Raw genomic sequence first — 27,953 nt, 5'->3', positions numbered from 1 at the left:
ATATCTTTAATTTGCACATATTTTATAATTTGAAATACAGTTAAATAAAGTAGTACATATCCGTACTAGATTTATGCTACACCTTTGATAAAAAAATATTTTTCATTTTGGTTGAGTATTTTGGCCTCAAATCCAAATTTAAATTCTATTCGAAAAAGGTCGCGCAACCGTTCCCCTTATGTCAAGTAAAAAAAGGTAACTCCATTGAAATTTAAATAGAGCATGAGTAATAGAGTCAACCGGTACGTTCTATGAAATGGATCAGGCGGGATTCCAGCTTTGGGCTAAACAGTTCAAATCGAATTCGGGGATACGTAAGAACCTAATCTATAATGAAAGATTAGTAAGTTAATAGTTATAGATTTCCCGCTTTTTATACCAGCCTAATTGTTTCGTTTCATATTATTAGACATGCTTAATGGGATATGATTTTCTAATACTCTAGTTTGTAACAGCCGTCAAGGATGAAGATCATGCAGAAGATATCATTTTGTCATAATGTTTGAATAATATTTCTGGCAGCAGTTTTCCGTCATTGGCGGCTCTGTTGGGTAATGGCCGCCATGACGCAGGCGGGAAAATTTATTTATTGCTTCTATCAAATCCATCTCGGCTGATACAGCAGGGGCGGACTCCGTTTTAATTTAGTGCTTCGTAAATAAATAAAACCTTAAATAAACTTTGACCTGATTTCGATCCTTTTAGATCTGATATATTACATGAATACATATCTATACGCATGGCAAAAGCGTAGGTACCGGTCATAACTCTGTTAAACATCTCCCTCTTTCTCATGAATGACGCACGTAACAGATAAACGAATAATAATGGAGCTTTCTGCGGTAAGATTGTGAGCGTGAAAATAATAATGCTTGTATTTTTTGCAAACAGCATATCCACAAAGCTCCGTAGATTGCGTATTTTACATACAACAGGCGTAGGAAGTAATTTATTTTTGGAAATCGATGTTTTGATCGTAATCAAATGATCGTAAGCAAAAAGATCATATGCGAAAGATCGTATGTAAAAACATGGGAATTATCATTTGATCGTAAATTACCATTTGGTCGTATTATTTGCTTGCAATCATTTGCTAGTTATTTGCCTACGATCATCTGATTAAGATCATTGGATTACGATCATTTTGTTTATGATCATTTTACCTATAACCTTTATATTTAACCCCTTGTTTGATAAAGATTAATCAGGTACGTACTTAAAAAGTATGGATGGTCTCTGGGAAAATTTAATTGATCTATTTAATTATCCCAAAAACAAAAATTAAATACGGGTGTCCGGGGGTAGAGTACGCTAACTTCGGGGGGTGATTCTAGATGATGCAAGTGCAAATGAAAACACAAAAGTAAATTTTTTGAAATTCCAACGTTTTAGCATAGTTCTTAGATAAAAATTTCAGTTCCGGACTGAATTGTGATGATGCCAATGTTGCTAAGGGAGTGCACCAGAGTAAGAAAGATTATTGTGATTCTGAACATATCAGCTCACATTGTAACCAGGTTTTCGTCACATTTGACTACTTCCTAACCTTCCTCTCCATAACCCAATAGGGTGTGGTTATCTTGTGCAGTGTTCTCTATAAAGTTTTCTTATCCTCACGCTTAATATGCAAAAAAAAATAGCACTTGGTTTCAATTTAATTACTACAAGAAGCATATATGCATAAACTTCCATTTTGTCTCAATCACAGTTATGTGTGAAGATTAGGAAACACGCATAAATTATTAAAATAACCCAAACTAACAATCTAAAAACCTTTTGTACATGTTTACATCTCCCCCGACTTGAATAGTTGTTTCCATTAGTAATTAAGTCGAAATAAAGGGTTTTTTTTTAATTGCGTGTGGGGTGGACTTTGACAACTTTACTAAAAAAAATTGGGTCATTGTCTTTAAGCATAATTTTGTTTATTTTATACATAATCACTTTTTGTGTTTATGTAAAGAATACTGTCTAAATCAGTTCCAAACACAAACAGCACTACAACAATGCTACTGCTTGACCCACTTATGTTTGCAGGCGGCCAATGGAGAAACTAATTAACAGTTTTTTTTTTTCACAAAATCTTCGATAGCCAATGTAATGTGTATGTCGTTCTGTAAACCACTAATAAATCATAAATCATGAACATTAATTAATTATTGCCACATTCCAGAGGGAAGCAAGAAAGATGCTCTCATTATTACCCTGGTGAAAAACCATCATTTAGAATAGAAACATTGCTTGAAATGGTTTTGGCCGTGTTTGGTGACCAGATCTAAATATCCAGGTATGTACTTCTTAACCTTCCTCTCACACATCTCCTTCCCTTCTGCACTTCCCCACCCCAATTGGAGATGCGTGTAATAAATTTTTCCCCACTGACACCAGACAGTGGTCTTTGACTAGGGCGATAATGAGAGCATCTTCCCCAAGAACACATGCTGCAGAAACACCATGTGTATGTTGATTAAAATTAATTAATTGTGAAACCACACAATTTACTGACGCAGGATTCGAACCCACGATCTTCGGATTCGTAGTCGAGACAACAGAGGCAGTCGAAAATTGCTGACTGTTGCCAGAACTCAAAAATAACCTTTATACATAGTTGATTTATTGGTTTCTCAAATATAAGGAATAAAACAAAGTTTTAGTGTTTCATTTATAATAAAAAACGTTTATTTTCTGTATAATGTGAGATAAAATATAGTTGCATTTCCGTAAATAACAGTGGGAATATTTCATAACCTCAAAATCCACAAGGTTCAGTGTTTGTCTAGTTCAAAGTAGACCTTTCTCAACTTCTGCTTCTTGTTTTTGTTTGCGTGCTTGTTGAACTCCTTCCACGGCTTTCCGGAAACAATGGGCTCGCCGGTGGTGGATGAAATCATTTTTCTGGAGAATAAAAAACAGATTGAATAATAAGAGGAAATATATGTTTTTGGCTGATGAGAAAAAACATATTATCAGTGAGTAGAAAATAATTTTAAACTGGTGAAAAAAAACAGATTATGACATATTATAAAAGGGAAATTATTAAGCTATGAAAAAATGTGCTAAAAAAGTCCGTAATTATCATTATGAAAAATAACATAGATTACTCCAAAGGAAACCACTGATATAAGTTATTTTTCATCCACATTTTAGAAGAAAAAAATAATAAGTGACGCCTTCGCCTCCTAAATGCTTTTTTCAAATTGCATATTGGATGGTTCAACCTATGATACAATTGTAAGTTGCATAGCTCAGTTATAAAAAAAGTTTTTAAGGGTTCGTATAAACAGGACAAAATTTCCGCAAGTCGAGCCCGCGAATCATGAGAAAGGAACAAAGTAACCAGTGGCGTTTTGCGCCGTTTGCGATTGCAGCGTTTCATTCTTTTTTGAATTTCGTCTATATGTAGCATAATACAACAACATTTTTATGCAATATTTTATCCAAATCAGTATGTAAATATAAACACTAACCGAACAGTGGGAAGGCCCCCATATTTGCCAGCCACCCCCTTGGCATGTGCCCCCCGATTGGCCCCCCTGAAGAAAGCCTGGTCCAAGTCGTCAGCGTTGGTACCGGTCTAAAAAAATACAATAAATTAACAAAATTTAAAAAATCTGACTAATTAACACAATGAGAAATTATACAAAAAATTAACCAATAGGATGTTAGTTTATAGAAAAATGAGTTTATCGACTATCTTTTGAAGCATGTATCAATTAGCTGTATAGCTGCCCCCGTCACCCTTATGTATTTCTTTTTAATGGTGTTTTCCTATCAACCTTTACCAATTACAATACTCGAATACTTAGTGAAAGCAGCGAATTTATAGTGCATACAAAACATGCTAAAAGTAAAAACGGGTATTTCGTAAAAACAAATAAACACCACTATAGATCTTTTGTAAAAATTTCATTTTTTGTTTAAAATTAAGGTGTCATGTAAAGTTATTCTATCAAAAAACGTGACAGAACGAAACGAACAGAAAAACATCAGACAGTTGCTAGAATACAAAGAGGACTAATGGAAATGTCCTAAAACAACAATAACGAACCCTAGTGACTGGTAAAATCATCTGCAAGAGCAAGCTGGACGGTAGTCATAAGCAAAAAGGCAGCTAGTCATTTGCAAATGTCATTCTGATATACAAGATCTTTCATTGTTTATCAACCTATATTCAGTAAAAAGTACATCAGAATGAGAGTTTTTAAGTTCTAGCTGCCTTTTTGCTTACGACAGTAGTATAGAAAGTGTGAATTTTACACACGAATACTGGGGAATTATAGAGCTTGATTTTGTAAAATTTGGCAAATTATAGTTCCGAGAAATGTGAAGTGGCAGGGGACAAAAATTAATTAATTAACAAAACATGTTTTGCATCCTTTCGAGGAAATACTTCCTTGCAAATAGAGTAGTGGATGCATAGAACAAACTTCCAATACGTGTCATCGATGCTACGAATACAATTTTACAATACAATTACTTGTTTATTAAGTTTTAATGTTACAACAGTAAATATCTATGGAGCCACAGCGGAACGCAACAACATTACATATATTTTGTACCATTTCTAATTTTCTGTACTTTTTTGCTCCACACTTGATAATAATAAGACCATGAAAAAAAAAAAATTAATCTTGTTTGATTAGATTGAATTACCTTGGTGGCCCTTTTCTCCTGCGGCGTCATCTCCCTCCGGTGCTCCTCCCCCTCCTGGTCGGGCAGCGGCGGGTGCGAGACCTTCCGGAAGGTGGCGGCATCCATGTGCGGCGGCGGCACGGCCAGCGGCAGGCGGCCCTGGCAGGCCGAGTGCAGGATGTAGCGCGCCGCTCGAGCACAGTCGGGGGTGCCGGCGCCCGTCATCAGCCCTCTGCTGTCTGGAGATAAAATACATATTTCAGATACATATTGGGAACAGCAAGGAACAAGACATTATCAAATAAAATACTATATGAATTTTTTAAATGTGAATACCGCACAAGATTGCCAACAGCTGAACTAGTGGGACTATGGAGTCCCCAATCGGGATATTTTGTGAGGCTGATGGAAGTGGGAAAAGAGTTGGGCAAGAGGAAGGTTGGGAATTAGCTTACTATTCAGATCTGATCACCAAACACAAGTAAAACCATTTCAAGCAACGCATAGATTCTGAATGGTAGTCTTTCACCAAGGCGATACTAAGAGTATATTCCACTCAGATTTATATATAATTAAAACTACTAATTTCGATTGTGATTCTGTCAACTAACTCCGGTTCAATGAACTCTAGAACTTGGATTTGCTTTTGAATTTAAGTGTCATTTTCAAAACTTGTTGATTGTGGGAACAATTCAGACAAGCAATAAAGTTACTAAATAAATTAATTAATAATTCTGTATTTGAAACTTGTATTTATTTTTGGTTAAATCTTTAATAGATATATTAATGTTGTAATTTCTCAAGTTAACTAATGGTGTTTCTGAGGCAATTTTTTTTTTTTAATATAATTATTTTCAGCTTCACAAATCTACAATTACAATATCACATGATTTTTTAGATAATAATAAATTTGAAAGGTTCAGGAAAGTAAAACAGTTGGAAGAATTTTTTGAACTCACAAGCATAGGCGAGGAGCAGATCTCGGGGGGGCAGTGCATCGGGCTGGTCAGTAGGCGCCTGCGGCAGCAGGATGGCCAGCCTCTTCTCAGCGGATCTCCTCCCGGCAAGACCCTCCACCAGCAGGGCGATAGCATCCATGTACTCGCGCATCTAGATAGATACAAGAAAGGGGAGAGATACAGGCACTGATCCCACCTAAACAACAGATACCAAGAACTATTCAAATTTATAGATGTTTTTGTACTTTTCAATTGCCTTCTTATTTAAGTGGCTATACCAAAACTAAACATCGAAAACTACATTAAGCCCTCTGGCTAATTTGTTCGCTTTGGGAACAGCTCATATAATGTAGCGCCCTTAAGGTGATTTTCTCACGAAAACGGGGCTATAGAAATGATCCCATCATTATTCCCATAGAAATCCATGTATATCCCTTACTGCCATGGTGAAAAATATGATCTAAACAGTGTTAGAAAGAGAAAATACTACGCTTTATATTCCAATCTAAGAGTTGACCACAGAAGAATTAAAATGTATATTTTATAAAACCAAAGTAACCTTGATGACAATTTAAAAAAAAAATTATGAATCTTTTTACTAATTATTTTTATATGAAATGACAAAAAAAGTGAGATGATAGTAACGTTTGTAATATATTTGTATAATGAAATGCGTATGTTTTTGAATATTTTTTCGTTATCAGTAATTTTACAAAACAAAAAACGTAAGCATAAGTTATTTAAAAAAAAAAAACATAGGTTTGCATTCAAAATTTTAATATTTCGAAAATTATATATTTATTTCTAACTCCCTACAACGCTTTGCTGTGGCACAGTCTGTCTGTGGAGGTACAATGCAACGTTGTGCCAAAATTTCACAGCAATCGGTGAAGAACTAGACAATCGGAGATTTAAGATTTTGAGGGGTTGAGATTAACCACCGCACCATCACTTCCACATTGATAAACACACACTTTACCACAATCTACAACTGTGCTCTCATTCTCATGGTGGACACTTGAGGCTGTCCAAAATTTTGGCTAAAGAAGGAGGGAGCCAAGACGCCAAAAATCTATCACAATAATACAACATTTGGATTGAAAAAATATGGAACCCAAAATTATTCTACTTCTTAAATCGGTTCCTAGTGGCTGAGGATCGTAACCTCCACTCCATGGTAGACAAGGCTCCAATGTTCCTCGCGATTCTGTTATGTGTGGAGAGCGAAGGACACCTGTATAATTGGATAATTTGTAGAGCGCCGTTTTTGTGAAAAATCACCTCAAGGGCAACATAACTTGAATAGAACTTTCACAGAACTTAAAAATTAATTGCACCCGACGTAATAGACGACAGTGATACTTGGCCACTCCTGCGCATTGGTGATTTTCCCCTGGTTCTGCTGCCAAACACTTTGCCATTGACCAAGAGTTTTTTTAGGTTGGAGTCCTCAGTTTGGTGAGTGAAGTATCGTAAAATATACTATAGGCAGACAGTTGACAGTCTATTGCTCTTTGGCTGTCTCTAAGTGTCGATGTTTCCACACCATCTTCATTTTGCCCCTGTCACTCATAGCGTCTTTTGTCATGCAAATCCTTCTCTTCACTTCTGTCTCAAAGGCTCCTTTGTCACTTATAGACGAGCCTAGGTATATGAAGTCGTTCACTGTTTCTAAGTCTGTGAAAGCATTTTCTTTTACAAAGGTTGCCCTATGGATCACCATTAGATTTGTTTTGGCTTTGCTGAACAGCAGGCCTAGATTATGGATTTCTATCTATTGTCTATTTTAGCAAAGGAGGTGATTAACAATAGTGTCGTAGGGGCAGTTGTTGTGAAACTACTGGCCCATAACGAAATAATAACATAATAATAATAATAATTGGATAATTTGTAGAGCGCCGTTTTTGTGAAAAATCACCTCAAGGGCAACATAACTTGAATAGAACTTTCACAGAACTTAAAAATTAACTATGAAATTTGATAAATTGTTCAAATTCCGTGAAACAACTGACCTTTAATATTTTTATACAGTTAAATCGAAAATTCAAAACTCCGTAGCTCATGATGGAAAAGATACGGCGACCTGAAAACAGTCATTGCACTTGCCTAGAAATTTTAAACAGAAAAACTTGTGCAAATTTTACTGTGGCAGAACTCACCATTCGAGTGTTTATGATTCAGACAAACAGAGTTTTGTTTTATAATTAAGATACTATTTAAATTGTCTACCCATTAAACTTAACGGAAAAAAAAAAAACAAAAATATTGTAAAATAAATTAAATACATAATGTAGATTCCTGCCACTTTACATTTCAGATGACCAATAAAATCCTAATAAAAGTGTGGGAATTCTTAAAAATTTGTTAATTAGCCAAATAATATAAAACGTGTCTTCGCAGGTTCGCATTTAAAATATTATAAAGGCCACTCAAAACTAGGTCACACTGTTTGAGATAGAAAAAAAAAATTGCATACGCGTGATGTAAAACCTGAGTGAAAGGAAAAATCAAAGACGACAGGGATTACGTATATATAGTTGGAATCATAACCATTTGGATTGACGCCAAGTTCTAACCACACTTGTAAAAAGCGACAATATACACTTTTAATAAATTCTCTAAGAACTAAACTTTACATCGAGTGTTCCAACCAAACCAAAAGGGCGTAAGTGATTAATCGTAAAAGAAAGGAGAAGGGAAACAGTACAAAAACTTTTGTGTAAATAATTGGTAACCGGACAACCCAGGACAGTGGCAATTCAACACACTCTCCAAAAAGAGATATAAAGTAATGAAAAGTCATGATTTCAAAAGCATATTAACCATAGACTAAATAAGACTAGACACGGCATAACCATTGAAAAATAACCGCAACACAATTTTGGTTTGGTTCACGTGCACATTTATGAAAAGGCGCACGCATTGTGTCGCAATGCGAAATGGGCACTGTGCATTGCGTTTTACCTTTTGTTGGTCTAGAGTTAAGCTATTTTGCTTGTCAGCTATTTTTGCTGGTAAAATTCCTGACGTCACATGAATAACACACCCACAAGGAATCCACCAATAGGGTGATTCATGTTAATTATTATCACGTGCGGATATACAAATATCACGCAACCAATGCGTGATAATTATTGATGTATTAGTCGTCTAGCGTTGACACGCGTGACAGCTCAAGTGTGTGTGAATTATTTGGTCCGTGCATTTTGCCAATCAGGGTTGTATTAAGTCGTTATTGCCTTTCGGGTAATATCTGCTTCGCCTTTTCGATTTTTTGTAGAAGAATTGATAGAAATAAATTTGCGTCATTTAATGAATTCATTTTTTTAATGGGTATTTTCGCTTAGCTTTCCCCACAAAACCGGAAAAAATGGAGAAATGGTTAGAAACAATCCGAATTCAATTATGTGACAATAACTGGGTACCATCAGCAGGAAACCGCGTTTGCTCTAATAATTTTCAAACATATTTATCTAACTGCAAGCGGCCTCCGACGTGTAGACTGCAAAACTTTGCCTGTTTTTCCGGTAATTATAAAAAACTTTATAAAGTTTATTATGGATTGATCAGGTTTTAATTGATAATGTCGGTGTTTTCAGGCTGATATCGGACAGTCGCTGTCCACTATGGGCACAGGTCCTGCGAAAAGAGATACCGTCATTGTTTTTTCTCGAACAGGACTGGTTATCGATCCAGCTGAAACATTTTTTGTAATCGAAAAGCCGGTTGTTCCTCTATCAGAATTGCAACAACCGATGTGCGTGAATGCAGTAAATAATACGTAAAATCCTATTTAACGGGCGTAAATAAATAAATAAGTATATATTGTAATCATGTAATCTCCACCCCCCTTAACCCTTACCCATACGCTCTCTGAAGCTCTGTCATAATCATTGTTGCTTATTCAATTAGGTTGCTTCGTTCCTTTCCCATAATTCGTGGTTCAGCTCGCTTGTGAACCCGCAATATTTTATGATTTATCTTTCTCTTTAGGTTAATCTTACATTATGTTTAATGTAAAGTCGTTAGGTTAGTTTTAGTAGTTAGGTTAGTTTTCAATAATGCTATCTTGAAGAAGGTTGAGAAACTAGCTGACCAAAACTAGTTGACACAATGTCGTAATTCTAACAAAGTGGTTGAAGACAAAATAACTTTTAATTGAATGATAGTAGGCCAGTGCAATTAGCGCCAAAAAGGGGGTCGCGATCGAAGTAATTCCGGTAGTCCCAATTTTTTTATATGTTATATAAACTGATCTCCTGATGTAAAATCTGAGTTTCCGACCTTGGCGCACCTGTGCTCGCGCCGCCATTTTGAAAAAACTGGCCGAAATCGGACCAAAATCTAGTTTTTCCCAAATATCTCATTTACAATGCAAATTTCGGCTAAAGTATCTTAACAAGTATAATAGAACATAAAATGACCTACAACTTTTGTACAAACAAATTTCTTCTATCTCTAATAGGTACCGAGGTAGAAAGTCGTAAAGGTGCGTATATTTTTGAAAAAACAAGTTTTTTGCGTGACTAGGTTTGGTTTTTTATAAATACCTCGTTTCCAGTGGAATTTCATGAAAATTTTATTGAGACCAATTATGTAGAACATAAAATTTTAAAAAAGGCTGTGCAGTTTTTATGTTTATATAGTTTTTTTTTACCGATATAAAGAATAAACAAATCTAGGTAGGTACGCACAGAAAATCAATCACGGTTTATTATCACGTTATTAGATTTTTGTTTGCATTTTTAAATACATACATCTATAAATTTACTAGAGGGCACTTCGGTATGGGGGGGGCTACCCCCCACCCTTCTACTCCTCCCCTCCGGTTCCCTTCACAGACAGTTCCATCCTTCGTTGGACTGCTGGATTCGTTTATCTGCATAACATTTGTGAGGGTATCGAGTCATTCTGTGGGATTGAATCAGAAACATCAGAGCAACATGTAGAGATGAGGCCTACAAGAATTAGGAGGGATGATCGAGACGTTCAAAATCTCATTGATTGGTTTGCTTGCCATGAACCATTTCCTAAAACAAACGTGATTATGTCTATTAGCAGAGGCACAATCGGGGATAGCAAAGTCACTTGTCACATGGCTGAAAAGATGGGGAAATTAGCTATGTCTAAAGTTATCAACCAGAACTTTGGAAACCTACACTTAAAACGTAATGATGCGATAGTTTCTCTTGCGGCGGTGACCAGCAGTGTCAAAAATCAGGGTGTGACTATGGCAATAGATCCATTAATGCTATTCAATATGAACTCTCTCCTGTACCATTGTCTCTTTTCTCAGAGGAAGGCACGCGCAAAGGAACGAAGTCTATATTTTATTCATCATTCAACCCTCTACCAAATAATACAGAACTGGGAAGCAGTAAAATACACGTAATTGATGGAGGATATTTACTGCACAAAGTGGTATGGGGTCGTGCTCAACCCTTTTCAGTAATTTTCCAGCAATATGTCAGGTATGTACAAAATCATTATGGATCCAATGCAGTAGTGGTATTCGATGGATACCCAGATTATATGGAAAAGAAAAGCACTAAAGGGGTGGAAAGAGCACGGCGTGCCAGAGTTACAACTTCTGCTGAAGTTTTGTTTTTTGAAAGCATGCACCCATAAGTGCCACAGGAAAAGTTTCTGGGAAATGAGAAAAACAAGTCTCGTTTTGTTTCACTACTCAGAACCTCATTTGCACGATCCCACATAACGACAGTACAAGCTGAAGAGGATGCTGACGTTCTCATAGTGAACACAGCAAATTCATTGTCATTTCAACATGATGTAGTCATAATCGTTGGTCAGGATATTGATCTGCTGGTACTCCTCACACCTCCCAACGTATATTACCAAAAAGTTGGAAAAAATAAATCACCTAACGCGTTGTACTCGAACAAATGTTTTAAACACCTTGAAATAGTTAAAAACATTTTATTCCTTCATGCCATAAGTGGTTGCGATACAACTGGAGCTCCGTTCGGTCAAGGCAAACACATTTTGTAATATTCTTCTCAAGAACCACTCAGTGAATGAACTTGTTCGTGTATTTCAAGACCCAAAAGCAAAGACAGAAACAATCACTTTGGCTGCCGAACAACTATTTGCACTTTTGTATGGCGGCAACGAGAAATCAAATTTGGAAAATTTAAGGTACATCATTTTTGTCAAAGGAGTAAAAAAGAAAAAATTCAATTTATCCAGGCTACCACCCACCAAAGATGCAGTCCAGCAAGACGCTTCAAGAACATACTTGCAAGTGCAGACTTGGCTTGGTCACGATAAAGATCCGACTGAATGGGGGTGGAAAAAGGAAGCTGTTGGGTTACGGTTGATTTACAATTTTTATTTAGCTGTTGGGTAACAATGTTGAAGGAAGCTGCACCTCAGGCCTTGCTGAACTTCATATCATGTCAATGCAAAAAAGGTTGCGCTGGAAAGTGCACCTGCAGAAAGTCGGGTTTGAAATGTTCCTTACTCTGCATTAATTGCAATGGCAACTCCTGCGAGAATGCTGTAGAAGCCTTTGTTGATGACGATGACGAGGAATATGATGACCCAGTCGCCACAAATTTGGGTGATAAGACAGATGAAGAAGCTATTCAGGGCCAGAAGTAAGAAACTATAGTCAAGTGCTCGTATTTCTGTCTAAACTGATCTACCATTAATTTTATTTTTTGTTATGCTGACAACTTAACTAATAAAGAAAAGAATGTCAATAAATGTTAATTTTACGAAAATACCAATTTTTTATCTTTTTTATGTACCTTATCATCTTAATTATATTAATAATCTTAAATGTATGTTGTGATTACGTTGATAGGCATGTCAGACCAAGCTGCGAGCACAAATGTAGTGGCTTGGCCAATTTTAGTGGTCTTCCCATTGGGAATGTATGGCGACCGATATGCTGAAATAGTCTATCTATTATATTTATATCTAGGTCTGACACAGGCATGATGATTGTTGTCAACGTATATGTAGAACAATAGTTGTTAAAGAAAAATAAAATCAAGGAATGCCAAGTTTAAAACACCTAACCTCTGTTTCAATTTTTGGCCTGGTTTTGGTGGATTAGAGTTTGGATACGTAATAGAGATAAAAAATATAAATTATATACCTATTTCTTAAACGAAATTTTATTTTGTACAAAATTATTATCAATAAATTTTTCACAAAATTGTACTGGAAACGAGGTATTTATAAAAAACCAAACTAAGTCGCGCAAAAAACTTGTTTTTTCAAAAATATACGCACCTTTACGACTTTCTACCTCGGTACCTATTAGAGATAGAAGAAATTTATTTTTACAAAAGTTGTAGATTATTTTATGTTCTATTATATTTGACAAAATACTTTAGCCGAAATTTGCATTGGAAATGAGATATTTGGGAAAAACTAGATTTTGGCCCGATTTCGGCCAGTTTTTTCAAAATGGCGGCGCGAGCACAGGTGTGCCAAGGTCGGAAATTCAGATTTTACATCAGGAGATCAGTTTATATAACATATAAAAAAATTGGGACTACCGGAATTACTTCGATCGCGAATCGCTAATTGCACTGGCCTATAGTAGTATAATTATTAAATGATACGTAGTGTTGTTCTAGTCTCTATAATTTTATGTTACTGTTAAATTTTTAACTAATATTATTTTATATTCATCAGTTTTAATTATTTTGTATCACTTTCGACAGCTTACAAGATATATTCTGTTTTAAAATGCATGCAAAAGCCAGACTGGGCATAAAACCAAATTAAATTAAATGATTTCAAGTCACAAAGTGATTGCTTTCTTCAATAATTATATATCATTCTTTATAAATACTGTGGTAAATTTAAAAAAAAACCTATTCACAATAGTAAAAATATATACGTTTTTGGTTCTATAGGACCTGTATAGAATTCAAAAACAAAATATAAATTAAATTAAAATCATTTTGTATTATTTATCAATTCTTTCCTGATTCAGCCCTTATTCAGCACATAAAATTTGCTGTAAGTGTTAGTTTCTTTTTGGCTTTATGTCCTTATTACAACACCTCTGACAACAAATTCTCCGTGGTTTTGCTTACGAGTTTGAACGCTTGTACAAGGAGTTTAAACAGAGTTGGGTTGTTAAGTTCATCTCCATATTTTTGACGTACGCTATGTGGGGTCATTTTAAAAATGAATTTAGCTAGACAGGGCTAATCTAGTATAATACATCAATGATATTAACCGTTTGAGTGCCAAAAAATTCATACATTTGCTTGTAAAATGCCACCAAAAAAACATTATTTTTTATGAAACTATATATTTTTTTAAAACCCCATAAATTCTTTGAATTTTCAAGGATTTCGATAAATCAAAATATGATATTGGTTTAGAATCACGCGGAGGAGGATCCCGAAGTCCAGGCGTTTCGAAAAAATGAGAATTTTCGATAGAAAAATTGGTTCTGGGAGGTACATTTGAAAATGAGTAATTTCCGGTGTTACTCTCCATTTCTTGGTCACGATCCGAAGAATTACTGGAAATTCGCATCCTGCGGTTGGGAAACACAGGTATGACATCACTGACATCACTCTCATCAGAGCTACTCTTACTCGAACTTGAATTAGAGGAGTGGAAATCGTCGCTCCCGCTGCCAGACATTTCAGGACGCCCTCGACGTTATATTTTTTCAATTAACTAAAATAAAAAAAATAATAAATGAATCTGAAATTTAAACGGTTTACTACGATCTTACAACTATTAAGATAATATTAGAATAATATTTACCAACACCGCAGCACCACACCCGATGTACGCGCGAATCAGAACACGACTGACGCAATCGACGGAAATCGACGATCGGCAATCTTCGTTAAAACACGAATCGACGAAAGTCGACGATTGGCAATCAAACGGTTAAATAAGGAACTGCAGTGAAAAACATTATAGCTTTAAAATATATATATATTCATATAGATCAACAAACTCTGATTTTGAATATATAAGTTTTATTATAAATTATTACTAGTGGATCCCCAGCAATGCTTCGCTATTGCTCACGTCTTTCTCGGGCGCCTCGGACTTCCTCCACCATTCACTTATCGCATACCACAATGTTATTGCTAGAAAACTACATTACATGGACTTTAATTCGACTCTGTATCTCATTACAGTGCAGAGATATTACATTAAGTATTCCTTGGGCATCCCCGACTTCTTCTATCATTTAAACATCTCTAAACACTTTGGCACTAATAACTACAAACTATTTTCAGCATTATCGGTGGACTACTTTTGCGAGGACAGACATTTGCAGGCTGAATTTTTGTATATTAAGATAAGAAACCAGTTAGAATTTAACTCAACCATTTTGAATGCATTTTGTAACATAAGATGTTGTCCTGCCACAGACCACTTTCTATGTAGGGAAGTTAAAATTTATGTTTGTATGAGAAACCCGAAAAAGAATCGAGTGATTAATCGATTTTATCGCTCGGAGTTCAGCTGGAGCAGTAGCTGCTGACATAGGCTGCGTTTTTAGTTCTCAAGGGAGGGGTGGGGGGTAACAATGTATTAATGCTCTATATGTAGTTTGTCCAATGTACCGATTTGTAACATCACAATAAATAAGTTGGAGCAAGGCTGGAGGAAAACAGACAGAGAATTGTAGAGAAACGTAACGGCATTCTGAGAATGGTGCCTAAACACAGAGGGGCATTGGTAACGTTCGACTACTGCCCGAAACGATCGGCCGTGCACCGTCATGAAGTGACAAAATGGCCAGAGGTACGCCGTCATTACGTTCCATGCGATTAGAAATAAAGGGGCGCAGTGGTAGCGTTCGAACACTGCCCGAAACGACCTGCCGTGCGCCGGAAAAATGACCGCCGTACGCAAAAAAGGTACGCCGTCATTACGTTCCACGCGGCTCTCGATTCTGAGTGCCTAAACACAGGGGCAGTGGTAGCGTTCGACCACTGCCCGCGCCCTTTAAAACAGGCACAAGGCCCTGAAAAAGGCAGACAAGCAGCAACACTCATCAGCTCTACAACTCTCTCTGCTCTGCCCTCTACCTCGCTCCGACTTCTGTCTCTGCTCGCCTTCTTTCTCTTCTGACCCTCGCCCTCTCCTGGACCACGGATTACCCTACCTCTTTGGACCAGACCCGGAAGCGTCTACAGAAAGAACCCTGCAAGCGATCAGACTAGCTCTACAGCGGCTATAGAGACAGCTCGTTCTCCTTCCCCACGCCACTGAAGGAATGACATCTTCCGCCTCCACGGTTCGGGACCTCCGATATTATTACAGTCTTGTGTTTCTCACCCTGTCTAATACAATCACTCGTAGTTTGGCAATAATACGTGGGTAAAGTTTTTCCTGATAATTAATTGGTTTATTAAGTGATTTTTCAAATTGACTAAAAAATTAAATTAGTGGTTCTGGTATCATTAACCTTGCTCGAAAAACGCTGGTGTTATTGAGATATTGAGGACTATCATACCAAATTAAATTTTTCGTTATACATATATTAAATACGTTAATATAAATTATGCCAGTAAGTTCAGTTTTTAAACCAATGTTCATTATTTTGTATCTAAATAAAAACAAGAAAAAAAAAGTTATTTCTATATCCACGTTTACTCATTATATATTTTTAAACTCAACAAATATATTTATATCTAACTTGATCCAATACAGAGGTAAATTAAAAAAATATATATACTTAACATTTTTTAGCTCAACAATTCTACAAATAAAATTACTTGCACACGCCGGGATTTGAACCACCAATCTTCAGCTTGCTAGTTGAGAGCTTTTCCCTCGACCACAAGTTGCCAAGAAACCAAATAATTACATAGTAGGAGTTCACCCATTTGTTGCCTTTGTTTCCACCTACATTTTTATGTTTCAATCATACTTCCACTTATAAAATTTGTGCTCCTTATTTATTATTTAATTTTAGATGCCAAACCACCAGGCGAACACATTTCATATGTGTTCTTATTTTGTGTTACTATTAATGTAAGTATGCATACATTATTTCGTACTAACAATCATGAATGCAGGGACATTGGAGGGTCTAGATTCGTTTTAAAATAAATGTAGCTTCTTTTTACAAAAAAAAATTAGAGTCCTGACGTGTGCGGCTAAGGAGGTTAAACAATCAGTTTCCTCACACAGCCGTCGGGAAAGGGTGGGTCCCCTCCAATGTTTCCATCTACACACCAAACGCATAACTTTCATAGCATAGCCGCTTTGAAAGCCCTTGCATTTTGGTCGTTAATCAGCGACAGTCCGCACACTTCTATGCCATATCTTCCTTTGATTCTCTTACCTATTGGGAGTTGGGAACAGGACATTATTACATAAGGGTTACCTGATCGATGGGGAGGATTCCGTGGAGAACCATCTCGGCCTTGGTGCAGACGAAGGAAGGCAGGACCAGACCGGGGCAGTCGCACAGCATGAGCTCTTCCGTCAGTTTGAGGGTTTGGAAATGCTTGGTCTTACCAGGAGTAGCACTTACGGATACCTACGAATAAGTCAAATTATTAAACATACTTATAGTATAGGTGTAACATACGTATAGGTTGTCCGTGATGTGCAATATTCCTGCGTGAAATTATTCACATTCAATGAACTCAAATTTGCTTTGAATAAGAGTCATTTTCAAAATTGGAACTGATTGTATATAATTCAGAGAAGCGATAAAGTAGGTAGGTACCTACCTATAAAATAATATTTTTACACAAAATTATTATCTATATTGGAATTATGTATATCCCGTGATTATATTCCAAAATTGTAACTATATCTCGTGATTTTTCACGAGTCTACGCTATTAGAACTAACTTCGATTGTGATGTGATGTGATGTGAATATGTATACGCATCATTTTAAAATTCCATCCGTATGAGTGTTAAATTTCCATATTGGAAATGACGGATGGAAAGAATCAAAGACACCTTTAGAAGGCAATGGGGTATTTTCACCAACTATGAATGAAATGAGTGGAAGAGTTAACCCCTCAGGATAATTTGTTCCGTTTTGCGAACAAACAATTATTGTCCGTAGAGCCAACTCATTTCATTCCACTTTGGGAACAACTCATATGGTCTCATAGAAATTGTTGCATCTCCCTCGCTGTTGTGGTTAGAAATATGATCTAAGCGGTGTTAGAAAGAGAAAACACCACACTTTGTATTCAAATATAGAAGTTATCCACAGGAGAATTAAAATGTACACCTCCATGAAACCAAAGGTTCCGACCGCAAATCGAGAAGAAATTATGACTCTTTGTGAATTTTTTTGATAATTATTCACATTTGGAGAGAAGAAAGGACTTATTTCAAACTTAAAACAACTTAATTACTGTCAAACTTGTTGTGAAATCAGATATGAGCGCATCAGCAGAATGCTGCCTGCTCATTACATAATAATAAAAATAATAATATGAAACGTTAAAAAAATGAGGTGATTATAATATTTATAATACAATTCCTAATAAAACATGTTTTTTTTTAATCAGTAATTTAGGTTCAGTTTTTCCACAAAAAAACCTAAGGTGAGCCATTTTTAAATTTTTTACGCTTGCATTAAATTTTTTTAATATTTCCAAAATCAAAACTTTATATCTATATAATTTGAAAAAGTATTTTTTCACTTTTCAAATATAATTTTTAGTTTTCAGATATGTACAGAAACATTCTATTTATTTGGATTTTATTACGAAGCGGAAATATACAAAAATTAACAGTTGAAAAAGAAAGATAACGGACAATATGCCAGAGGCCTGAGGAGTTCGGATTCTGATTATTGTACTATAACTGTGAAATTTTAATATTTTCATTCAAAATAAATTATTGATTTTAAAAACAATCTAAAACCGCAAATACCTTCATTATTGTAATTTTTATTTCACTCTTCAATTTTCGAAACATTAAAACTAGAATGCTTTCATAACCTCACCCACAACCAAACAGTAGTTGCCGTAGCGGTCATTTTTATATCCCATCATTTTTGTTACAAAATGACTGACACAAATGACGCCACGTCCTAAAGTCTCGACGATGTGAGTCGGAACAACTTCGCCCGGCTTGGTGCGTGAAAATGGCGTCACCGAGGAGTTTACAAAATGTCGACAACATGGCAGCATGACAGCAAGTGTGATGTATGGCGGTAATCGCTAAGGTACTTGAATCGTCGAGTATCGAGAATTTGCAAATCCCTGTAGGAGGAGGGCCTAAAATGAACCTTAATATGATTTAAGATTTTCACAGCCAAAAGTATTTTTGTGATTTGTTTTTGGGGTGTTATGCAATAATAATAACACATCTGCCCTGATGATGGACACTGCAATGCTGTCCGAAACGTTGGCTAAAGAAGGAGTTAGCGCAACACGGCATAACACCCCAAAAACAAATCACAAAAATAAAATGAACCTTATTTAATTTAAAGTATGAATAATACAAGGTGTCCCGAGGTAAAGTGCACAAACTTCGGGAGGTGGTTCTACATGATGGTAGAAGTAAAAAAGTTAAATAACTTATTTATTTTTCCATACAAACAATTCAACTTTTTAACCTAAAAACTACTTCAAAACATAGGAATTTAAAAAAAAGTTAGTTATCTTTTTTACTTGTATTATGTAGAACAATCTCCCGATTTTAGTGCAATTTACCCACGGACACCTTGTATATAAAATATTAAAGCTTAAATTCTGTGTACCTTTTTGGAAGTCATGAGGGAGTTGATTGTACTGGATTTGCCTACATTGGGGTACCCCACCATGCCAACAGTGAAAAGTCCGTTCTCCGCACAGGAAGCACTCTGCAGCAATTCTATCAACTCTTCTCTGGTCAGGACATCGGGTTTATTCTTCTCGCCCCAGCCAATTGTTGAGCTGGTGCCTTCAACAGCTGCATGGTTGTCACTGGATGCGGATGGAGCCGCCTCACTGTCTTGTGGAGGTATCAGTTCTGTAGCTTCTGGTGATTTTTTAACATCTTCCGAGAATTTAACTGATTTTTTATTACTGTCAGTGATATTTTGAGGTGTAGTTTCAACGGATTCTTCATTGGTTTCCTTTGTAATTATGATAGCTTCTTCCACTTTTTCAGTAGCAGTTTCTATATCATCTGTAATAACCTTACACCCGGGCCGTTTTTCTACAGTGTCCAAGATCTTTTGTTGAATGTTTTTCAGTTTTTCAGCTGTTTTGTCGACAGATATATCCAGTTTGTCTATGCTTTCTTTCAATCCCTGTACTGTGTTCAATGAGTATTCTGTGTCTGAAATATCAGCTTCTGGTATGTTTTTAATTTGTGTATCGGGGGCTGCCTTATCGCTATCTTCATCTTCACTACTGCTGCTTTCTCCAAATTCACGCTTCTGTTCTTCTATTTCTTCTTGTTCCCTTCGAAGAGCATTTTCTAACTTTGTTTTCTCAGCGGCGAGTACAGCAGAGTAGAACGCAACTTTGATGCCCTGTTAAAAAAAATTTAATAAAGCTAATTTTGTACATTGAAAATGGATATTTAGATTTAGAATAGATTTTTTCACAAAAACGGCACAATACAAATGAATCAATAAAGAAATCCAGTCAATTTTACTAATGAAAGTTCACCAGTACTTTTTTTTACAAATGTCGATTTCAGAGTTAAAATAATTTTAAAAGTTATTATTCAAACCCCGCCAGAACAATTGAAATCTGACAGGGTACACTTGATGTCATATGTACCCACATTTTGTCCAATAACAGTAAGGTCAATCCCACTCGGGTCGGTATGAAATCAACAAATCCCAATTTAGATATTTAACAAAATTTCAGAAAAAAGAATTCATTTCAAATAATTTGTATCAGTCGTGTGTATTTGTGTGCGAGTCTACAAAGCGAATTAAAAAAAGCATAATAATGTGAATCCGCACAAGAGTTCAAACTCAACCCAACCATCCAGAGCCAATGAGATTATGGCATCCCTAATTGGGTTATGTCGTGAGGCTGAAAGTTGTGACAAATCAAATTTCGTCACAAATAAATTTGAATGTTAAACTGAGTATGTCCCGCAGTGTGCGCCCAAAGACAAAGAAAGTGTTGACAGACGTGGGTTGTAAGGAAAGAAGTGAGAAGTGCGGGGTAGAGCGACAGGTCCTACGAGCTCAGGAACAGAGACAGTCAAGATCGAGGCGGGAGAGAGGCGACCGAGACAGGAGTGGTGGTGAAGCACGCGTTCCCCGCGCAGCGGTGTGATGCTGGGCGGTGGATGAAGAAGTTACAGTCGAGTTAGAGAAAGTGATTTTGAAGATATGTTATCCTCCGCCCGGCGACGTAATGCTAGGCGTGAGGCGAAGAAAGTGCGGTGACCAGACGCGGCCGGGAGAGCCTGAGTTGCAGAAGAGCAGAAGCTGCCACCTAGGACTTCGGCCTTAGTAAGGCCAACGCACAGAACCAACTCAGCGACAACAGTGTAGCTACAGTGAACAATGACGATGTGAATAGTGAAGAAGCAACCCGAACCATATGACAACCAGTTAAGTTATAGATGGAGGTAGATCTAAGTATTATTTAGATTTAGTATTAAAACTTGACAAACCCTATCAAAATCGAGACTCATAATTATTAGATGTTCTTAATTAAATTCACCTCCCTAGTCCCCACACAAGCGAACTGGATTGGTGAGAAGGCAGAACAAACGACTGAAGAGATAAATATAAAACAGCAATATATTTAAGTATTATTCTGAGCTAGTTGCCGGAGGATGTGTTAACGATATTGTTACAAGGTAGTGGGGTGAGAAAGGAGATGGGAAGGGGCAGGTTAGGGAGTGTACCTGGCTATTCAGATCTGGTCACCAAGCACGGCTAAAGCCATTTCAAACAATTTTTCAATTCTGAATGGTGGTCTTACACCAGGGTGATACTGAGAGTATCTTCCACCCTGGAACGTGCCGCAAGCGTACTATATATTATTTTTAAATGAATAAATTGTGTAATAACATAAATTAATGAAATTAAATTTACTTTCGCATGCCGGAATTTGGTCCCATGACCTTCGACTTGAGAAGAGCTTTACGCCTCGACCACGGGGGCCGTCTCTTTCTTTTTCTATCTCTCGGCGGAAATGGCACAAAATTGTCCACATTCTAATGCAGGTGGCCGACCGACCTGTGAGGTAGTGATGTAAATCCTGTCAGAACCCGCAGACCAATCACAGGGCGTTTAAATCTTTTACTTGACGTTGTTTTTGAATGATGAATTATTAACTCTAGGTATAATTATATATAATAAAACTGATATAGTAAGAATCAGCATTTGTGTATCTATTTGAATATATGTTTTCACTCAAGTTCCTTATTAATATTATTATTGTATGACATGGTATTTATTTGTTTTTGATGAGATGACCAACATTAGCGATAAGGCATAAGGTGAATAATTATCTGTGTAAAATGCTTACTTGTTTATCAAAATACTCCGCCCAGGCTATTCGCTGTGGTTCACTGAGTAAATCAGCCTTGTTGAGTAACAGGAGGAGGTCTTTTACACCCACTTCCTTGGCATAGGCTTCCAAGTCTTCACATCTACAATGAAACACAAAAACAGAAATGGTTACTACCCAGATCTCTCGAAGGAACTAGAAAGACGGATACTTGAATATTGCAGTTTGGTAGTTGCAAAATGGTAATAATCTGTTCTAACCTGAACAGTAGGGGATTTCTTGCGTCAATGACTTGCACCAGCAGCTGAGATCGTTCCAGCACGCGCCACAGCTGCCTCCAAAACTCCAAGTTCTTCTCGTACGGAGTCAGGATCAGCTCCGAGTCCTGCAGCTGAGCGAGGTCTCGGCGCCAGTTAAGGAAGGCGTGGTTCTCATTCTCCTTCAGCATATCGGCAGACATCCCCTTGCTCCAAGCCGGTCTATCAATGAATGCATAAAGATTACATTAGGAAACAAACACAACTGAATTTAAGTCAATTAGCTAAAAATATGACTTGTTAAAGATATTCTTCTACTTCATTTTGCCCTCTCTTATCGATGGTTGGTTATCGTTGGGGCAATCTTCACCCTGCAGGCTGCAGCCAGGAACAACTCTGCTGAACTACACTCATTCCAAGTTGTGTGGGCTTCAAAGCCATGAGTTTACTGATATAGTATATACATGAGTTTACAAGAAATATACACCTGAAATGATAGACCGCTTTTTCTTCGATATTGACTGAATCAGCATCAGAGAGTCGATCCATCAGTGGACATGAACTGTGCTAAAACTCCTCAGCCTAGATTGATGGTGTAAACATTGACTAACCATTTAAATACACTAATATAAGAAACAAAGCCCGTGAGAATATTGTCATCCAAATAATAAGTTCATCCATTCATTTGTGAAAAAGATCAGTTTTTTATCTTTAATTGTAAAATAACTAAGGCCAAAAGGGCTTTGTAACTATTTTGAAACCCTTTTCCACAAAGTATTGTGCTTTTTTAACCTTCTTGGAACACGCAGAAGATGTTTAGACTCGGCATGTGCTTTCTCCGCCTTGACCCTGGACTCCGGAGTGGTGACTGATTCTAGGCCTCCAAAGGACACCAGCTTCAAATTCAACTTCTCCGCCTGGAACTCTGTGCCGGCCAACTCCGCTGTGGACAGAAACTCCTGGAAACTGGACTCTTCAGTCACCGACTGCAGGTTTAAGCGACCCCATTCGTAGCCATCTTGCACCTCCGTTGTGTGAAGCTAGAAAATTGCAAAACATTAAGATTTGTGACAAGGGAAAGTTGTTACTGTTGTTTGTTCGAAAATAATATAGAGGTTAAAGATTAATTATTAATTTACAATAAATTTAAACCATACCATAGATCCATTGTCCACCTTTCTTTTTCCTTTAGCTGCTCCAAAACGATCTTTCACCAGAGCACGCCCTAGTGCATTTTTATCTTTACCCATAGCTAAAAACAATATGAAAAAATGGTATAACAATACTGATAATGTTTAGATTAAATGAAACGTAGTCTTATCCAGAGTTTCCAACCCAGGCAAGTAGCTTAAATACTTTTTGAAATCGATTACGAATAATTATTATTGAAACATGAGCTTACTGGCACATTTACACAGAAATATTTGTATTTTGGACAAAATATGGAAGATGTCTCATTATATTATAGGTGGTGTACTTAATTTAAATAAAATAAAGAATAATTTGATAGTAAAATACACTGACTTTACAATAATTACAAATAATTAGTTATTGAGAATATTGTAAACCTTGTTTTCATTAGTCAAACGTCAATCGGTAAATGACAACTTAACCTAAAAGAAAGGGACATATGGTTGCCATAAACAAGACTCTAATCATAGACTAGTAATGCAACAAACAGGCCGCTGACCTTAGCTATTGCTCAAAAAATACTGTCTAAAATTTAAATTCCTATTAATTAAATAATAAATCAATGTCTTTTCCTTTTTTTTATAAGTCTGCGTTTCTCACCTACTGTTTTAATTACCTCATTGAAAAACGGTCCCTTGAATGGGTTCTATGTTATCTCAAAATATGTGAATTCATCATATGAATTTTCGGAACAAATTTATTCAACACATGATAATTATAGCACATTTAGTCACAGACATAGGAATTAATAGACGAGAAGATAATGGCGAGGGGTAAAATCAACTGTTGAAGAACGAAGGGAGTGAAGCTGACTGTGATTCGTCAATAAATCAATCTTACAGTAAATAGGCATCTCGCATTATAATATCACCATTTACTTCTTAAAAGTAAAATCTGCTTTTGAATGAATAGACATTTTTACATGGGAGCTCAAATTACTCGCCACGTTATGAACAAATTCGGCAAAAAAATTCGGTTCCCTTTTCAGAGTCGAATATTTCGTTTAAGTATTTAGTTAAGACACTTTTATAAATGTTCATAATTTACTTCCCAGCAACCAACCAGCTTTGTGTTTCGCGTCCAGACGTTTCTCGATGTGATAGTAACAACTGATTCATATTATACGATGTGAATATGCTTAAAATAAAGTAAAATAATGCTTATATATGGAATGTAATACGACAATTGGGTTTATTCTCTTTTTCACATCTATTTTTACAAGTTTTCATAGTACAAGTCAACATTTTGCCGTGTTATTTCGTAAAATGAACCGATGATGCCTCGACCATAGTTCGCACAAGAATGATGACGTCACGTTTTCAAATATCACTTGAGGCCATACGCGAGCACAGCCGGTTCCAATGGAACTGGTATGGGGAGTGGGGATAATACGCTTTTAATCACTTAGGACAGGTCTACTAATATTCATATGTCTATGACATTTAGTACATTTTCATCACACAGGAACACAGGATTCAGCACACTTTTTGAAGATTTTTTTATTATTTTTTAATTCTTTATATTAGCTTTCACCCATTAAGAGTGATCTTGGCCATACATCACAACATTTTTCTTATTAATAAATACAACAAATTACAGGATAAAATTGATTACACAACATGACATAACATAACGTAACATAAATAAACCAAACATAACATAACATAACATAACATAACATAACATAACATAACATAACATAACATAACATAACATAACATAACATAACATAACATAACATAACATAACATAACATAACATAACATAACATAAACATAACATAAACACAACAAAAACATAAACATAACATAAACATAACATAAACATAACATAAACATAAACATAACATAAACATAACATAAACATAACATAAACATAACATAAACATAACATAAACATAACATAAACATAACATAAACATAACATAAACATAACATAAACATAACATAAACATAACATAAACATAACATAAACATAACATAAACATAACATAAACATAACATAAACATAACACAAACATAACATAAACATAACATAAACATAACATAAACATAACATAAACATAACATAAACATAACATAAACATAACATAAACATAACATAAACATAACATAAACATAACATAAACATAACATAAACATAACATAAACATAACATTAACATAACACAAACAATAACAATAACAATAATAACAGAAACAATAGATAGAAAAAGAGTTATTAAAAATTAAAAAAATATGGAATAAAAGGGAAAGAACTGGAATGGTTTAAAAACTACTTAAGCAACAGACAACAAACAACAAAGATAAGAAACAATATATCAAATCCGATTGAAAATAAGCTGGGTGTACCGCAAGGATCTGTATTGGGTCCGATATTGTTTATACTCTACATAAATGATATGGTAAAAATATTAAAACATTGCAAAATAAGACTGTTTGCAGACGACGCACTAATTTATATTGCAGAAGATAATTATGAGAAAGCAATCAAAAAGATAAATAGTGACTTAGAAACATTGTCAAAATGGCTCAAACTAAATAAATTAAAACTAAATGTAAATAAGACAAAATACATGCATATATGCAGAACAAATACGCATGAGGAACCAAAGGTTTCTATGAATGGAGAAATCATAAAAAAAGTGGAAGAAATTAAATATCTAGGTGTTATTATAGACTCAAAATTGAACTTCTCAAAAAATGCAGACTATACAATTAAAAAAATTGCAAAAAAAATATCATTTCTTGGTAGAATGCGAAACAAAGTAAATAAAGAAACATGCCAGATAATATACAATACAATTATATCACCATACTTTAATTACTGTTCAAGTATTCTTTTTCTCTGCAATAAAGAGAAAATGAAAAAAATGCAAATACTGCAAAATAAAGCAAAGCAAGCGCAACAGATACACATGGATAAGAGACATGTTAAAGGAGCTGAATATTTTGACGGTGAAGCAAACTGTGTATTTGAATGTACTTATTTTTATACATAAAATTAACATAGGGATGATGTCTAAGGAACTGAAAAGAAAAATAAATTACAATAACGAGATACACGGACACGGGACGAGAAATTCTAAGAAAATTAGATTGCCAACAAGAAAAAACACAAGCACCCAAAAATCTCTGATGTACCAGGCCGTTCAACTCTATAACAAAATCCCGAAGGAAATTGCTGTGATAGAAAATATTAATAAGTTCAAACATGAATTAAGAAAATATGTCTATCTCAATTATTAATGTTTCTTTTTTGTGACTTTATTGAAATATTTAAATAAAGATTATGTTTGCCAAACAATGTACATGTTTATATGTTTATAAAACTATTAGCACACACGAAGATGTGAGCTAACTTAAGATTAAAATTAATAACTAAATAAATAAAAACATAACATAAACATAACATAAACATAACATAAACATAACATAACATAAACATAACATAAACATAAACATAAACATAAACATAACATAACATAACATAAACACATCACAAAATTATAAAAATAGGAACCTGTCTACAATATAAGTGGGCGCTTTTCGTTATTTAACCAAAGATTTTTCTAAAATTAGAAGCGTTTTTTTTTAAACAGAATTATGAAATTGGCATTCTTATAAACAAACACAGCATATGGAAGTAAACAAATGTGATTATAAAACATAAAGATAAACATAACACAAACATACCATGAACATAACATAAACATATCATAACATAACGTGAACATAACATATCATAAACATAAACCTACCATAAACATAACATGCGTGTGCATGGGTGTAACCAAAAACAAGGGAATCGCTATATGCACAGCGACTAGTCGACAGGGGGCGTGGCCAACATATCCGAGCATACCCGAACTGTTCCAAGTTTTTTTAAATGTTAAATTCCGTCAAATTAGTATTTACCTAATATGCATGCATTGTGTGCGTTGTGATTGAAATTTATTAGCTGGATTTTATTATTTTACTTTCAAATTTTATTTAAGTTAACTATTTCTGCGATGTTGAGCGGCTACGCTAAGTTTGTGTAACATGGTTTATGATGAAAAAGAAAATGTCCCTTTTTTACCGCCTGCTCGCGTCAAGGCAAGAAAAACATCCTAGTTTTCAATTAGTTTAGCGGCTACGCTAGGTTTGTGTAACATGGTTTGTGATTCAAAAGAAAGTGTCCCTTTTATACCGCCTGCTCACGTCAAGGCAAGAAAAACATCCCAGTTTTCAAATAGTTTAGCGGCTACGCTAGGTTTGTGTAACATGGTTTGTGATTCAAAAGAAATTCAGGCTTGTTGAAGCTGGAGTTTCCTCAGTACGAGATATGTCTATTGTTGGAGCAATTTATTAAACATAAATTTCAGGATGAGGCAGAACCTGATCGGCTCAATTCAGGGTTTATCTGTCATGTTATTAAAGGGGTTTGTTCCCTCAATGGTTATATTTTCTTTGTGTCTTCTTCTTCCTAGCACTATCCCAACTCATTGCCTAGGTAGGCT

The 27,953-nt window shown here is 35.6% G+C and overlaps 1 protein-coding gene across 1 annotated transcript; it reads right to left on the bottom strand.

Moving 5' to 3' along the window:
• Positions 1-2,657: 2,657 nt before the first annotated feature.
• On the bottom strand, positions 2,658-23,885 carry Ns3 (nucleostemin 3). Its single transcript, XM_089633831.1, has 11 exons — positions 23,831-23,885; positions 23,420-23,514; positions 23,055-23,302; positions 22,266-22,484; positions 22,024-22,147; positions 19,296-20,054; positions 16,945-17,100; positions 5,592-5,742; positions 4,654-4,871; positions 3,468-3,574; positions 2,658-2,895 (listed from the first exon to the last, which is right to left on the bottom strand). Exons 2-11 carry the CDS (start codon positions 23,510-23,512, stop codon positions 2,766-2,768), a joined length of 2,205 nt encoding a protein of 734 aa, XP_089489957.1. The 5' UTR covers positions 23,513-23,514; positions 23,831-23,885; the 3' UTR covers positions 2,658-2,765.
• Positions 23,886-27,953: the final 4,068 nt, after the last annotated feature.

This window comes from Hesperophylax consimilis, chromosome 7 (assembly GCF_061612785.1).
Source record: "Hesperophylax consimilis isolate HC1 chromosome 7, BYU_Hcon_1.0, whole genome shotgun sequence".
In the NCBI taxonomy this organism is placed as follows: Eukaryota; Metazoa; Arthropoda; class Insecta; order Trichoptera; family Limnephilidae; genus Hesperophylax; species Hesperophylax consimilis.
This window is presented reverse-complemented; position numbering and strand designations above follow the sequence as displayed.